We start from the raw sequence: 15,281 nt of genomic DNA, 5'->3' as shown, positions 1-15,281 counted from the left end.
CATATTAATAGTGACGTGTTCCACTGACATGACAGAGTAATAACTTCTTTTTTTTTTTTTACATTTACACTGTGTTTAGTTCATCCACATTTAAGACACAGACTAATTATGTTCGTAAACAGCAATTCTTCACACTGTAGTTTGACCCAACTCAGTCCATTCTGTCTTCAAGCTCAGTACAGTCTCCAGTTACCAGAAATAAACACACTAGACATTTCCCGCCCGGTGTTTGTGTACCTAAATAGGCAACATGATAATGGAAATGCAGCTACAGAACATCAGTGATTTTACAGTCAGCCTCGAGGCAGAATTTGGAACAACACAACTCAAAATCCTCTTTGGAACAACGCAACTCAAACTCCTATAAATGCAGAGGCAGCTATCCTAAAAGGGAGGAACTCTAGTCTGGGAACTATGAGATAGCCACCCCACAATAATATGTTACTGTGTAAATGCATGTGTGCATCTCCTCTGTGAGTTGTGAGTGAGGCATGCTGCCAATGAAAACGTTGCAGGGTGGAGCACACATCAGCTGCAGCTGAACAGCTGGCCACTGCAGGCTGACAACAAGTGTGTAGAGGAGGTCATGCTACCTTCCCCCATATTTGTCCACTGCGGGCTGGCATGGTTGTCCTTTTTCTCGAAGCAGCCAGGCAAACCATTTCCCAAAACAGGGAGGGGGGAAAAAAAATCAGGAAAAAACAAAGAGGAGGAAATGATGGGACAAAAAACAGAAAACAGGATATCTTTGAGAAATGACTGGAAAGTTCTCACAAACATATATTTTGTTTAGAGAGTGGAAAACATCATAAAATTTCACTTCAAACTACAAAACGACAGAGATGAAACCCACACCTAAAGATGAAAAAGAAAAAGTATAATCACAGCCTTTTTTTGATATTGATTTTATTGCCAACAGAATGACCTGCCAGATTGAGGAGTATCTCCATACTGAATGAAGCCTGATGAAACCAGAGAGTTTATAAGCCAAATAAACCCTCTTTAAGGTGATGGAAAAGCTGTGTTGTTTCATATCTGGTGATGGTATGTTGTACACATATTTACATAAAAAATCATTCCATATATTGATTTTATTTTCACTTCTGTGTGAACCACTGCTTGATCCATACAAGGGGGGAAAATATCCATTTTCATTGGATTTTTCTGTTGAAGTCATTTTATAAGCCAGCCCAATCATCACCAGACAGAACAATGTGAAAGTGAAAGAATCATACATTATTTGTTTCCTGGCTGAGGATTTCTAGAAATATGAAGAAAATTATCATATTTGAAATATGACGCTTCCAAACTTCCCTTTTGATGCTTCCAGTAATCACATAAAAGACGTGAAGATAGAGAGCAAACTGAAATGTTGACAGGAGCTGGCTAGCTTGTATTGAACTTTGCAGTGCAGTAACTACTTCGGTATAGGTAAGGTGTGGGAAACAGCATACTTTACCCTGTGGCTGCAGGTCACATAGGGGTCTCAATTTCGATAGAAATTAGGTCACCAAACAAGAAAATCAGTCCAACATAAATGTTTGTTTTCATCTCTGGCTCATATACTGTACATTCTTGGAAAGGGATCTTCGCTGCACCTCTGTGGCAGCTGTAGAAAATTCGTTGAGTGTGTTACAATGATAGTTCACTTCAGTCAGAACATAGTGTGGCTGGAAAAAGAAGCCTGAGCCTGACTGACAAAGCCAGGTCACTCTCACTCTGAAGAGGGCTAAAGTTTCATCGGGCCCATCTTGAACCGTTTTACTGTATGAATTCATACTGGCTTTTGAGTATGTGTTAACGGTATCTGTTTGATCCAATCTCTTTCTTATAAGTTACATGTCATGTGAATTCTAGGTCTGTGGGTGAGTATATCTAGGGGCACTCAACTGAGCTATCACTTCTTCAACCAAAATTTAGGTATTAGCTGCCCAAACACAATAAAAGGAGTTACATATGTAACAGGTGTGTTTTTAACTCTCACCCTTTTGGTGAAGGCTTTTGCTAATGACTACGCAAAAGGAGTATTCTGCTGTCTGGTTGATGTGCATCATCACAGAGGCAGAATCATGTCACAGCCTGTCATTTGAGATCAACATCCACTCTTGTGCTCTCTGCTAAGCCTGTTAAGCACAGCAAAACCTCATCTTTCCTGAAATATCATGCTACATAAAAATGTTAATCAAAAAAAGAAACTGTTTTATTGTTTTTGCAGTTTAGAGTTATCACTCAGTTTTCTGGATGGACGGATGGATGGATGGATGGATGGATGGATTGATGGATGGATGGATGGATGGATGGATGGATGGATGGATGGATGGGTGGATGGATGGGTGGGTGGATGGATGGATGGATGGACAGATGGATGGACAGATGGATGGATGGAAAAATACCAAATGAGTATTTTCCAGAAGGCCTACTTGAAAAATGTGATTCACATAAGTGTGACTCCAATTATATTTTGATTGGTTGATCAGTCCTATTTTATAAAAGGGACTTTAAGCAAGGAGTTCCTTAAAATTCTGTTGATCGCCTGGCAACCTCACAGCCATAAAATTATACCTAATCTCCTCCATAAAAACCATCACTTTCTTTTTTATGGATTAGGCAAATTAGATAAATTGAAAGAACATAAGAAGTGCTAGAAGACTGATTTTTCACCCTGGGAAAGAATCATTTCCATTAATTGATAGCGTTCAAGCTAAGATAACCCTGCACAGCTTACCAGATGAGTGGTATTAGTATAACCATCACAAAGAAAATAAATGAGCATGATAAAGTGTCAAAAATGTAAATAATTAACTCCATTGTTTAAATTTGCACTACTATATTTTCAATATATCAATGGAATAAGGACTATTTCTGAGAATAGAGTATGATGCAACAAAGATGATTTGAGTATGACCTATCAGCACAGCTATGGTAATATGGATTTTTTCCGGTGATTAAATGTCAATTTATCACCGCAGGATGGCAGATGACCTCTGCAGGTTCATTGAAAAAAATGTATGCTTTGTCTGCGAACCATACATTTTCATGCGAATGAACATGTTGTATTTATTCTCATAACTCTGTTGTGAAAAGGATTCATATTACTTAGAATACATTTTTTAACTATAGCTCAATACACTTTTCAAATATACATTCAAAAACATAATGTATGTCCCTGTCATAATGAGTCACTAATGGAAAATAGGCTATAGCATAACAATCAGTAACAACCATCCCAAACTACAACAGATAGGTCATACCTACTGAGAAACTATCAGTGTACATGTAGTACAAACGGGTCTATTTATAGATTTTCATGCTTCTAGCCAAAAAAAGGAACATTTTTGCTCTATTTAGTTTGAGGGAGGACCTTAGTTTTACAACATTGTCAGCTCCACTGAATGAACGCAAAGAGGAATGGTCGCAGCACGGGTTTTCCGGCAACTGTCGACAGAAGGGGATCCCAGCAAGATCATCATCAGTTAAGCAGATTGAAAAGTGCATCCAAGCCTTCCTCTTGCAGGTAACTCTAGTTTATGGTTCTCTTGGGGACCAGGTGGTGTTCTGGTCTTTTCATTTTTTGGAGCAGGTCTGCAAGATTCCTTTTGTTTAGGAGGAGGAAGTGCTACACTTTCTCCGTCGTCAAGGTATCCATGACACCATCTCTGTCTAAATCCTCATCATCCTGATCACAATCTCCTCCAGGAGCGCATCGCTCATATTGAAGTTTTCATCCTTTTCTGAAGCATAGCATCATACAGCTTCATTGTTACCCTCAAGCAGTAATCAAAAAACATGTCTGATCTCCATTCATCATGTTATTGCAGTGACGAGTATGTATGAATGAGTAAAACTGCAGAACACAGCAAGGCTACTCAACTTATGAATAGGAAAATTGTTTTTACACCCAGTTACCTGTTAAGAGCACTAAGACCTTGATTAGACTATGACAGCTGCAATACATATTGTGTGTTGTCTTTGGGCGAACTCAATTACAAACTGTGTTGTGTCAACACATCACAGAAATGTCAGCATGAAATCATCTCTTGGCAGCTCTCCCCGATGGCCCGAGATCAGCAGCATTGTTGCATGACTTGCTAGACGCTGCAGATTGACTAAAGACCAACAAACGGATAAAAATAGGATGCTTTGACGTAAACAATCCATGTGTAATGAATACACATAGTTGGGTAGGGTTTTCAGAAAGGCAGTAAGTACTTCTTTATGCCTCTGTAGTCACAGCAGGCACAAAAGTCAAGCCACTTCAATTATTGTACCAGCCAGCACAGCTCATTGTAGGACACTTGGATTGTCCAGATGGTGGCAGCTACAGACAAAACTTATCACCATTTGACTGGTTAAACTACCATTTAACATTTAGGTTTAAAGTTTTCCAGGAATAAAAATAAGGATATGAATGTGAATGTGCTAAATTCCTTTTCTTTTTTTTATGTTGTACTTCAGTTTCTTTTCTGCCTGGTTTATCATTAATTTGCTTGAATCCAGGGCAATGATTTGCTCCTGCACTACTGCAGACTTTAAAAGACAAACAGGCCAGCCAGGCATGCTCCGGCAGTGAGCTGGGCCTCTGCACCAGATAAAAAAGGTGAGTTGTTCACATTCCTGCTTCATGCACAAACCAAACCCCAGTGTCATACGCATACACAAACACGCAGTATTTTAACAAATGACTGTGTGTGCGTGTGTGTGTGTGTGTGTGTGTGTGTGTGTGTGTGTGTGTGTGTGTGTGTGTGTGTGTGTGTGTGTGTGTGTGTGTGTGTGTGTGTGTGGTCCTCCTTGTGTGTTGTTTTTCCCTAACCTTGCTTTAAAAGAGAGGGGGGTGGAGCAAAATTGCTAACTTGTCACCCAAACCTCCTTTACTGATAACACTAATCAAACCTTGATTAAAACCTTAAAAACATGTGATTTGATCTCTATACTGCAAGCGTAACAACACTCCACTATTTGTTACAACATCTATCTGAGGAAAGACAGCTAGGAAAGTTATCAACAAGCTTTCACCTAACACGCCCATGAAAAGGAAAACACACTGGCATGCAAAGTGGTTGTGACAACTAAAGCGAGCTTAAGAGGGTTGGTGCGATGGCAAGACATCTATCATTGACTCCATAGAAATAAACAGTGACCTGCAGGATTGTATCTTTATGAGAGGTTTCCTGGAACCATGTCAAAACTGAGTGGCCATGTTCATGATCCTCCTTCACTATAGTTCATTTATATTTTGTGCTTCTTACTGTCAACGTGTAACCATCTTTGCAACATACAGGTATCTCTCTTTGGTTTAAATGTCCTCTATTGTTTTAATGTGTGTTGTTGTAACTAAGACAAACTCCCATGTTTAATTCTTTCTCCAAAACATATAAAGTATTTAATTACACAAGGATAAAATGGATTTGGTTTTAGTTTAAGGGAGGGTTTGTGTGGGAAGAGAGCAGGCCAACTGAGCCCGACTACTACTAAAAAAGGAATGTGATGGGGAAGGGAGGGCCGCTGCACCACCAACATTATTAGCATATCATCTTACCAAAAAGACAGGGAGGCTGAATGCAAAGGAAAAAAAAAACAAAAACATTCAAAAACAGGTTTGCTTACCCCAATCCAAAAACTCTGCAATATTTTTCTCTCTTCTGAGTGGGGAGTTGTTGCACTCATCGTAGAGACAGACCAGGATGTCCAGCAGGGTCTCCACACTCAGACACTGGCCGTTAGACTGAGCTGGCCCGTCCAGGATCACCTTCTCCAGCTTCTTCAAACGTACCTCTCCCGACATGATTATTCCGGTTTATTGGGTTTTTAATGATGATTGCAGAGGATGGGAGTGACCCGACACCTTCTGGGGTTGTTTTGGACACAGGAGGGAGGCTGGAAAGAACTTCTCTCGCCTTGAATATGCCTTGAAAATAATAAAACTTTTTGAATTGAGGGCAAGCCGGAGCTAATTCCTCATTAATGTCCACCTATTCATGATCTCGCTATCGAGATACAGCATCTAAGAGGTGGATAAGACATGGAGCACTTCCCCATTCCCTCATACCTATCCCTCCAGGGCATACACAAAAAAAAGTAGTCACTATTACAGACACTAGCTGCTCCGCTACGAATGATATAGATGAAATCCTATCGTTACCGAGCACTTCTCTGGTTCTTTATGCGTGGGAAACGGACAAAAACCGGAGTTGATACGGTTCAGCAGACTCCCTTGAGTTTTTGTGGAAGATATTTGGGATTCTCCATTCTTGCAGCAATCTAAAAATGCAAGGCAGATCTGCAATGCTACAAAGTCTCAGCACCCCTCCGCTCCGGGAATGGAAGGGCGACACAGGCTTAGTTAGCAGCCTGCTAGGTTAGCTGTTTGGCTAGCCAGCGAGCTAACGTTAACATTACTTTTCTTCGTTCCTGAATGCCATCGCTGCCTCTTTTCTTCAAAGAGTTAGTATATAGTATTCACAGTGTTAAGACGGCTTATATGAATCTGTCACCTCACAAAAGAATTGTTATTTCCATCCAAATGGAAAATGTTCCCTTGTTTTCCCAACTCAATGCTGGTAGATATGTTCATTAAATCAATTTTTTCGTCCACAAACCAAAATGCCTCTTCAGTTTCTTCAAAGGTAAAAAAAAAAAAAAAAACGACGTCAGCTACAAGAGTTCCGATAGCCCGTAAGTTAGCTGTAAAAAATGCGGGTCCTCTTTGAAGGTTATAGAGGAGCTCGTTTCACGTCAAAGGGAGAGCTGTAGTCTCGTCTTATTCCAAATACGGGACGCAGCCAAAATCCCCCCTGTCCTGTCCGTTCCTTTGCCTTGCTTGTCTCCCCCGCCGGTCGGTCGCTTCTTGCCGTCTCTCCACAGTCGAACTCCTAACAGCCTGCTGACAGAGACTCACCAGAGGGGAGACTGGCACGTAGACTGCGCAGGCTGCCGCGCTGGCTCATGGGAAATAGTGTCTACTTGTAAAATATGAATGAATGCTTAGCTAGCGCCGCTTCTTTTTAGCATCGAAAACATTATTTTTAATGAGTAGTTATTTCGCTCTCATTGAAAAATGTCTGAACTGTAATCACACTCATATAAAGTCGGTCATGTGTCTTTTTTTGTGGAAAAATGTTGATGTTATTAAACTTTAACGCGTCCAATCGTCCATCTTTGCTGTGCCGTGACGTGTTCCATCCATTCCTTTACAGTTAGCGGGGCATCTTTTAGCATTGTAGCATCTCTGCAGCTGCTGCAGGCAGACTCCAGGATCATCATCATGGCGCCCGCTCTGCATCGAGGGGGATGAGGGTGGTAGTGGCGGATTGTCAATATTGTGAATGAAAATTGCGCGACCCCCCCCCCCCCCCCGACACACACACACACATACACACCCTTCTCTCCTCTGCCGGGATGGACCACAGCATCTTCAATTCTGAATTTGCTCTGCAAATTTACAAGGCACCTGTTGAGTGCATATGGTTCATATTCTGCATATTCCATAATTAATATTAATTAATATTAAAAACATCAATGCAGTATATGATTGAGGTTACTCGCAATAACTGAAGTTATTCAGTTATGACAACTTAATGACAGTGTAACAACAGATGTCTTTGCTTTTGCTTGTGAACTTTCTAATTCATTTTGTCTGTCCGGGTTTTCTTGTTGCTTTACTCCCGTTATTATCAGTTGAATTTTGTTTTCGTAGAAGAATCTGGGCCCTCAAGCTGGCCGGCAGCCAGCTGCTTAGTGGAGGCCCTTTGCAATGAACTCTGCCATCTCCACCCTGGGGCCACACGGATCGGAGGATCCTGCAGTAAGGAGAATGTTTTATCTCTGTTCCAGCTCTGTTGTACAGGTAGGGCAAGAAAAGGCTTTTAATTATGGAGACTCCCAGGAGCAGCCCGGACCATCTAAAAGTGTCCAGCATACAGACAGGATGTAGTTTGATAGAAACAGGTTACGTATCAGAAGATTTGTCGACCTTTTAAGTGTGTTCTCAGACTTTATTTTTGAGATTTTCTGTTCTTTGTTTCAGCTGCAGCTTCAGATTGACAAGGAGAATGTTGACATCACACACAGATTCTAACTCAGTGACTGTTTGAGTTACTCCAAACCAAAGTGAAGTCACTCAACATCAAAAATTCCCCAACAGACATCCTATTTCTTCTTGTTTGTGTGATAAGCATGCTGGAAGCTGCATGAAATTTCATTATTCGTGTAAGTCGTGCCTTCAATCTTCTCTGTCATGCAGTTTTGTGATTACAGATGTTTGAAATGTTCTGTGGGCACCTGCAGGACGTCCTGAAGGGTCAGGACAGTTTGAGGCAGAGACTGATGAAACCTCTGGATCAAATTAACCTCCCATTCAGGCTGACCTGCACAGGTTGCACCTGTACCCACAAACTCAAATCTGATATGAGATTGGAAAGAGATTACGGGTGTTTGGTGTCTGTAAACTGATTCAGACTCTGCCGTTACCACTTCGCTCAGATGGTAAGGCACATGATAAGCGCTCCTCAGTGTTTTCATATCACATGTCTGCACAGAGACAGAAAATAAAGTGAAATAAATCACTTTGTTCAAAAATATTTAAACCCATACTGTGTTAATATAAGCAATACTGACAACAGATGCAGTTGGCCGCATTCAAAAGCAGTCAAACTAACATTGTGATTTTTGCCTCTGTGTTCATGTATGCATGGATGAAAATGCCTAAATTCACCAAATTCATATATTTTCAGGGTAATTATGGGAACCTGACTCTGAAATTTGTTCATTTTTTTCTACCAGAATATTGCATTTCCAGCAGACGAATGGCAATGTGAGTTTAATTAAATGTTATCGTTGCTCAATTACTTTGACTCTTTTGCTATCTGTCAGCGTCAAAGTGTGTTGAGTTTTCCCAGATTTTCTGCCCTTTGGACTGCTGTAAAAGCCAAGAGATAATAAATACTAACAGAAAATTCTCCAAATGTGCTGATTAACATGCTTGATTGAATTAGCATTAGACTCATCACGCTTACAGCTAAAAATATACATAGTATGGAAACATTAATTAGATTTATCTTAAATGTAATCAAACAAATGATGAAGGCACCGAGTAAAACACAGTATTTTCCAGCATCACACTTAAATGGGTTTACAGTAATTGAGTGTACTCTGAACTATCATCTCCTGTTTGTAAATGTTCCATGCCTTTGAAGCGAGGTGCTTATCATCACTCAAAGAACATCTATTAATGATTAATGGCCCACTCAGCAAGCGACTCCTTGGGGGTAGGGAGACTGACATAGAGCCCTTGTGTTTTTGTGTTAATGTGGACATTCATAAAATAATACACTTCTATAATGCAGAACTTATTCAAATTGAATTCTTTCAGCAGTGCCAGGGAGAGCTCAGGCACAAAGAAGCACTGTGACGAAATGAGCACGCACAGAACAAGTCAGCATAAAAGAAGCATGACCAATAAACTAGATTTTGATGGTGACCAAGTAATGTGAAACATGCTGCTTTGGTACGACAGCTTATCACAAACACCCACACAACATCATGTGTCTAAATAGTACAACATGTACACTCTGAGATGATTGATTGTCTCGGTTTGGATACAGATAAATCAAAACATTTTATTAATGACTGTTTTCAATCTATTCCTATTTTTCATGACATTTAAAAGAAATAGGACACTTTTTTAAAGGGAATATCCACTATAAAATTTCACAATCACAATAGCACATTTTTATTTTACGTAAACCATTAAAAGTAGATTTTTTTCTTTTAAATAAACGTGCAGTAATGTGACTTATATTACTGTTATTACTATTACAAGCACTGGTACAGTTTAGGAGAGCTTTTAATTCAATAAAGAAAGTACGAGTAAGACTATAGTCAACCAATCACCAGCCAATGTGCTGACGATGAGATCCATCAATATTACTTGTCTTGTCTGGCATTTACAGATTGGGAAATATGAATCCTCCTGATCGACTCGTTAGAAATGCTGTTCATGCACTGGAGCGAAGCGTTCTAAGGTTCGTGTTTATCATGGAACTATGGCGCCCTCTGCTGGACAAATGTGTTCACGCAACAGTTGAAGTCGGGTCGAGTTTAGGATTTATTGATAGGGGGTTTCTGGGAGAGTTCGGGGTGAAATGTCAATGAACTAAGTTTAACATGGGTTGTACTATTTAGAGACTGAACAACACTGTCGTGTACTCCAATTAAAGAAGATGCAACCCGACAACCTCCTGCGTTTTATTTGTTTGATGAGGTTCAATATAGGATCCTGCATATTAAAAGTAAAGGAAAACATTTCAGGTCATTTGCATCTAATCCTGTCTGGTCCTAATGACTGGGAATAAACCCCCTGCGATCATTAGTTTTGTGAAATGTAATTAGACGGTCCTGGACTCTGTCGAGATGTGGAGCAATAATTGTATTGTTCTTGCGCAGGTCTAGCGCTTTCCCCTCGGACAGACTGATCGATGTTAATTGGCAACCAGCTCAATAGATTGATCCAGACTCGGGTCGATCTTTTACCTCTCTAGCCGCAGTTTTTAAAAAAGGGGGGCGGGAGGGGGGCAGGGGAGTTAGGTTTTTAAGGTGCAAACTACATCGGCTAATTTCCCCAAATATTTGATATTAAGATCAGGCAGGCAATAGCAGATCAGGAAGTCGGTGACAATAGAGCCATGTGAATAATGAGGAATTTGCGCTGACCACCAACATGAGTTCAATATTGACTTTTTGGAGCAGGCAGCGGCTCCCAGGGAGCCTCCTAATGAGATGCGAATATATGTAATGTGTCTCAAACACAACTAGAATGCAGCCTGCATATCTCTCTGGTACTAATTTAAAAACCAGATCCTCCACAAACATAAGGGTTTTTTTGCAAACAAAGGGTTTTCATGTTTCACAAATTGAAGGAAATGGCCCATAAATTGGACTGCTTTTGAATGCAAACGTCTAGATGTTAATTAACACCTATGTTGTTGATTGTGGGAGCTTGTTGCCCTTTGATTGAAAAGAAATGGCACCTTGGAGCATCAGATGTAGCTTTGAACTAGTCTACTTCTCTTTGATTGATATGGGAAGAAACAAAAGACTGAGAAATGTCACACAAAGGTCATCTTGATTTCCCGAATAAGGGGTTGTAATGTGATGGAAAAAGGATAGGTCTATGTATTGTAGACCCTGAAGAACAAGCATCCAGTCTTTGATGGACTGGACAAGGAATGAGTTGTGAATTTACATGTCTGCACTGATGCTTCTGCCAAATCTGATGGAGACGTTAGGACCTCTGTAGGCGCTCGGGGGTTTTGTGATGTTTGTCTGCTGCTTCATTCAGTGACTGGTTTCATTTAAAGAGATCTTGAAATGCCAACTTCTGTGGCAATACATACAGATGAAAGTGTATTGTAGTATTTGATGTGTATTATAGTAACTTTTTTATGTACTTTTAATACTTTTCAGGGTCCCTTTTAAAATCTACTCATCATAAATGGATGAAAACACTTTAAGGTTTTATTTTATCACTGTTGATGGATTGGTGAACACAGTCCACATCAAGTTAACAGTAAAAATGAATGAATAAAACAGCTTTAGTTGATTTTGTTGCAGTAACTGTTTTATAATAGAATGAATGGTGCCAAAAATATCAGTGTGGAAAGAATAACTAAATAATAAACATTAAACAACAATTAAAATTAAAATTATACTTGAACTTCAAAATTGCAACTTTCTAGAGCAACTTTAATCAATTCACTGAGTTTTCTGAGAAGTTGCTTTGAATTAGGTGAGAACACAAAAGCAACAGAATGAATATAATAGTAATCTGGTTATTATAATTACTATAATGTTATAATGTCTGTATACAGATACACACACACGCACGCACACGCACACATACACACACGCACACATACACACACACACACACACACACGCACACACACACACACACACACACACACACACACACACAAAAACACACACACGTTGCTTTAGCAAAACATGCACCCTGATATATTTTTTGGATGTTGGATGGAACCTCACACATGTTCCATCCAACATCAGAGCTGCAGGACAAACTAATAATTTGTTCTTTTTGTAAAATGTAGGCACTATCTGGAGCAAACGGGTCTGGCAGTCATCTGTCATTTGCTCTTCCTGTGTGCCCCTTCAGTCTGTCTGACATCTCTGAGCAAACACTGGCCAATACACAACCACAGGCAGGGCCCTCAGGCAGCCACCGAGAGCGTCCCTCTTCTAATGTTTGTGTGACAAAAAAAGGCAAGGCAAATCCTTGCAATGGAATCAGATAATCACCAACCTGTGAAGAGCCTGCCCCAATCCACATCCACGCCGGCCCCCCGGCCCCTGGATTAACTGTCTGTTTGGCTAATAATTTTAATCTGCTGGAGAGGGCCAAGAATGGGTGACGTGGCTCAGAATAAACATCTAATCCTCTGGTTCCCCTCCTCCCTCAGATCTAAACCCTATTTGGTCTTTTTATATACTTGTACCAAAGTGAACAGACTAGGTTATGTGCTGCTGTTTAGGCCCAATCTTGTGCATTTATTTTGCTGGACAAAGCCACCTAGGCAGACAGAAAACTGCTGTGTGACAGACTGTTGCCAGACTGCCTCAGCTTGACATCGTCCAGTGGAATGTACACATCAGAGTGTGGGCTGTGTGCAACAAGGGTGCTACTGAGGAGAGGCCACTTCAGGTTCACGGGGTCAAGAGATGTCTGTCTGGGACACACATGTAGCAGCAGAGTCTGCACAGGTTTGACTGTGGAAACAAGCATTTTAATTCTGGAGGAATCAATTCATGTAGTTCATAAATTAAACATCAGCTGATTGTTCATCATATCCACCAATTTAAAAACTTTATTTAGAATATTTTTGTTACGTTTCACAGAAAAAGACATTTAGATTTGAAAAACATGAGTCTGAACGCAAGGTTTCTACTTGGAGCAAATATTTCAGATATTTTCATAACATTTCCTGCCAACTAATGCTTCTGGTTTTATCTTGACTGTTCTCTGCAGAGAACTGATGCAAAGTTCATAAGCCCAAAAGTATATCACATATACACTGTAAGTACACAAAATGCAAACAGAACTTGATTAGAATTCAAGTTATCCATCAAGACCAGATTTGAAATCTTTATCAAGCTGTAAATTCAGGGCAGGCTGCTGTGGTTTTAGTGGAACTATGACGGAATTACCACAATAGGGATGACACTCGAGTCTAATTGTTGCTGTTTGAAGTATGGCCACTTAGATATCCTGTTTAGGATGGGGCCATGTTGTCGCACCTTTGTTCTGATAAGGGTCCCTGCCCCCATTGACTAAGTGCGAACGGCTGAGAGGACCGCAGCAATATAAAGGCCACAGGCGTATCAGACTCACACCGACTCTCTCGGACTGACTTGAGCTGCGCTGCTGTTTATTGCAATTACGTTGTTACTCATGGATTTCCTCCGCGCTTCTGTCCTGTGCGCCTTTCTCTTCGGTCCCTCCATGGCTTTTACGCATCTGGATATGAAGGACGCGCTTCTCCAGAAACTTGGATTGGATGAAGTTCCAAAGATCCAAAAGAGGGATTTAGAAAATGTAGTGATTCCGGCGCCTGTCAGAAATAAATACTTGTCCATGTTGAAGATGCACCATAGCAGAAAACGCAGATCTCTTCCCAGCCTGGCGGGCATAATGCGAGGAATTCCTGGAAATGCAGGTGAGCATCTCATTTTCCTCAGGGATTATTAAAAAAAAAGATTTTATTTGAAGGACTTTTCATGTTTTAAATTAGCATAACTTTGCCGCGTTGACCAATTGAAATGGTTATTCCCGTGCGTAATCATGCGCAAGAATAATTTTACGCACGAACTTCCTTTGACACTGGAAAGTAATAACAGTCTAAAACACGCGTTTTACTTGTGCTCCAGATATTTCCGGGGAGTATGTGTATTCTGACACTACCCGCCAACGTATAATGTTCGACATGGAATCGAGGATCCCGGATAATAGCGAGGTGACCATGGCGGAGCTGAAGCTCTACCAGCGGGCTTCCTTCCATAAAAGATACGCGATGGACAGGAGGCACCACCGGCCCGTCAACAACGCCCGGGTCAGCATCTACTGGGTGGAGGTGCTGAAGAACGGATCCAATCGGACATCGCTGGTAGATTCACGGTAAGACATTGTGTGAATATGTCTAATTGAGACACGATACCGTCACAGCCTTATCTTTCCTTTAATTAAATTATACATCCTTTCTCTCATTCAAATTTGATGTAATCATCATCCGTTCTCTCACAGATTGATCTCCATTCACGAAACCGGCTGGAAGAGCTTTGATGTGACGCAGGCGGTGCAGTACTGGGCCAAGATCGGGCAGAAGACACCAATGCATCTGGAGGTGTGGATCGAGGGCGAGAGACCTGGCAGCTACGCGGCAGAGATGGCCAAGAGTGTGCGCTTTACCACCCAGGAGCAGACGGACAACACCTTGGGAAAACCCGAGCTCATCCTCTACACACTCAACCTCGAAGAATACGGGTAAGGGTGCGAGCTTTTGATATACAGGATATTGTATCAGTGTGATAATTATCTCACATGTTCATTTAATTCCGTTACAATTTGCATTCATTAGCTGATTGTAGCACAGTCTGTTCTGATGTCTGTCTGGTTTTGGTTTTTTTTTTAATTTCTTGCACACATCAGAGCTTAATTAATATAAATTATTATAAATGCTGCAAAATAAATCTGACCATCTTCATCCTTTTTCCCCCCAGCTCTCGTGGAGACTGTGATGTCACCAAAAGCAAGGACACCTGCTGCAGGGAGGAGTATTTCGTCGACTTCCGTGCGTTAACCTGGACTCAGTATTGGATCATCGAGCCAGCAGGTTACCAGGCCTTCAGGTGCACCGGAGGCTGCAAGCAACCCAAACGCAACTACGGTTACGGGGAGAGGCGGTGCACGGTGTCCGAGAGTGCCCCGCTCCCCATCATGTACCTGGTGAAGAGGGGGGACTACACGGAGGTAGAAGTGGCTGAGTTCCCTAACATGATTGTGGAGAGATGCTCCTGCACGATGGACCATGTTTCTATAGTATGAAGTGATGGATGACAGACTGCCATAAAGAATTATAGGACAAGTTTAAGGATTTTCATCTGGGTGCCAATGTATTTAGTGGTTGTGAACAACACGTCCAGTACTTTCTTTGGAAAATCACATTTGTTAGGACTCCACACTGAACCGGCACCCCGTTGCCTCCTCTCCT

The 15,281-nt window shown here is 41.1% G+C and overlaps 2 protein-coding genes across 8 annotated transcripts in view; one reads left to right on the top strand and one right to left on the bottom strand.

Annotated features, from left to right (window-relative positions):
* The window catches only part of cdc42bpab (CDC42 binding protein kinase alpha (DMPK-like) b), a 65,313-nt gene extending 58,428 nt beyond the window's left edge, over positions 1-6,885 (bottom strand). For 6 of the 7 annotated variants that reach the window (XM_068342983.1, XM_068342986.1, XM_068342985.1 and 3 more), the window contains exon 1: positions 5,605-6,885. In XM_068342983.1, coding sequence (XP_068199084.1) covers positions 5,605-5,782 — 178 coding nt within the window. In that variant the 5' untranslated portion in view covers positions 5,783-6,885. The remainder of the gene's footprint in view (positions 1-5,604) is intronic. The other variant, XM_068342984.1, reaches the window with a different exon arrangement.
* A 6,580-nt stretch (positions 6,886-13,465) lies between these two features.
* lft1 (lefty1) lies at positions 13,466-15,203 on the top strand. Its single transcript, XM_068342112.1, has 4 exons — positions 13,466-13,730; positions 13,942-14,188; positions 14,315-14,554; positions 14,791-15,203. Exons 1-4 carry the CDS (start codon positions 13,466-13,468, stop codon positions 15,113-15,115), a joined length of 1,077 nt encoding a protein of 358 aa, XP_068198213.1. The 3' UTR covers positions 15,116-15,203.
* The last annotated feature ends 78 nt before the right edge of the window (positions 15,204-15,281 follow it).

The sequence above is a fragment of the Antennarius striatus genome, chromosome 19, assembly GCF_040054535.1.
Source record: "Antennarius striatus isolate MH-2024 chromosome 19, ASM4005453v1, whole genome shotgun sequence".
NCBI lineage: Eukaryota > Metazoa > Chordata > Actinopteri > Lophiiformes > Antennariidae > Antennarius > Antennarius striatus.
This window is presented reverse-complemented; position numbering and strand designations above follow the sequence as displayed.

Excerpts from the sequence above, each read along its gene's own strand:
- lft1 (XM_068342112.1), top strand. The coding sequence starts at position 13,466 with ATGGATTTCCTCCGCGCTTCTGTCCTGTGCGCCTTTCTCTTCGGTCCC. Across the intron at positions 14,189-14,314 it reads ACATCGCTGGTAGATTCACG|ATTGATCTCCATTCACGAAA; the intron begins GTAAGACATTGT and ends GTTCTCTCACAG. Across the intron at positions 14,555-14,790 it reads CTCAACCTCGAAGAATACGG|CTCTCGTGGAGACTGTGATG; the intron begins GTAAGGGTGCGA and ends TTTTCCCCCCAG.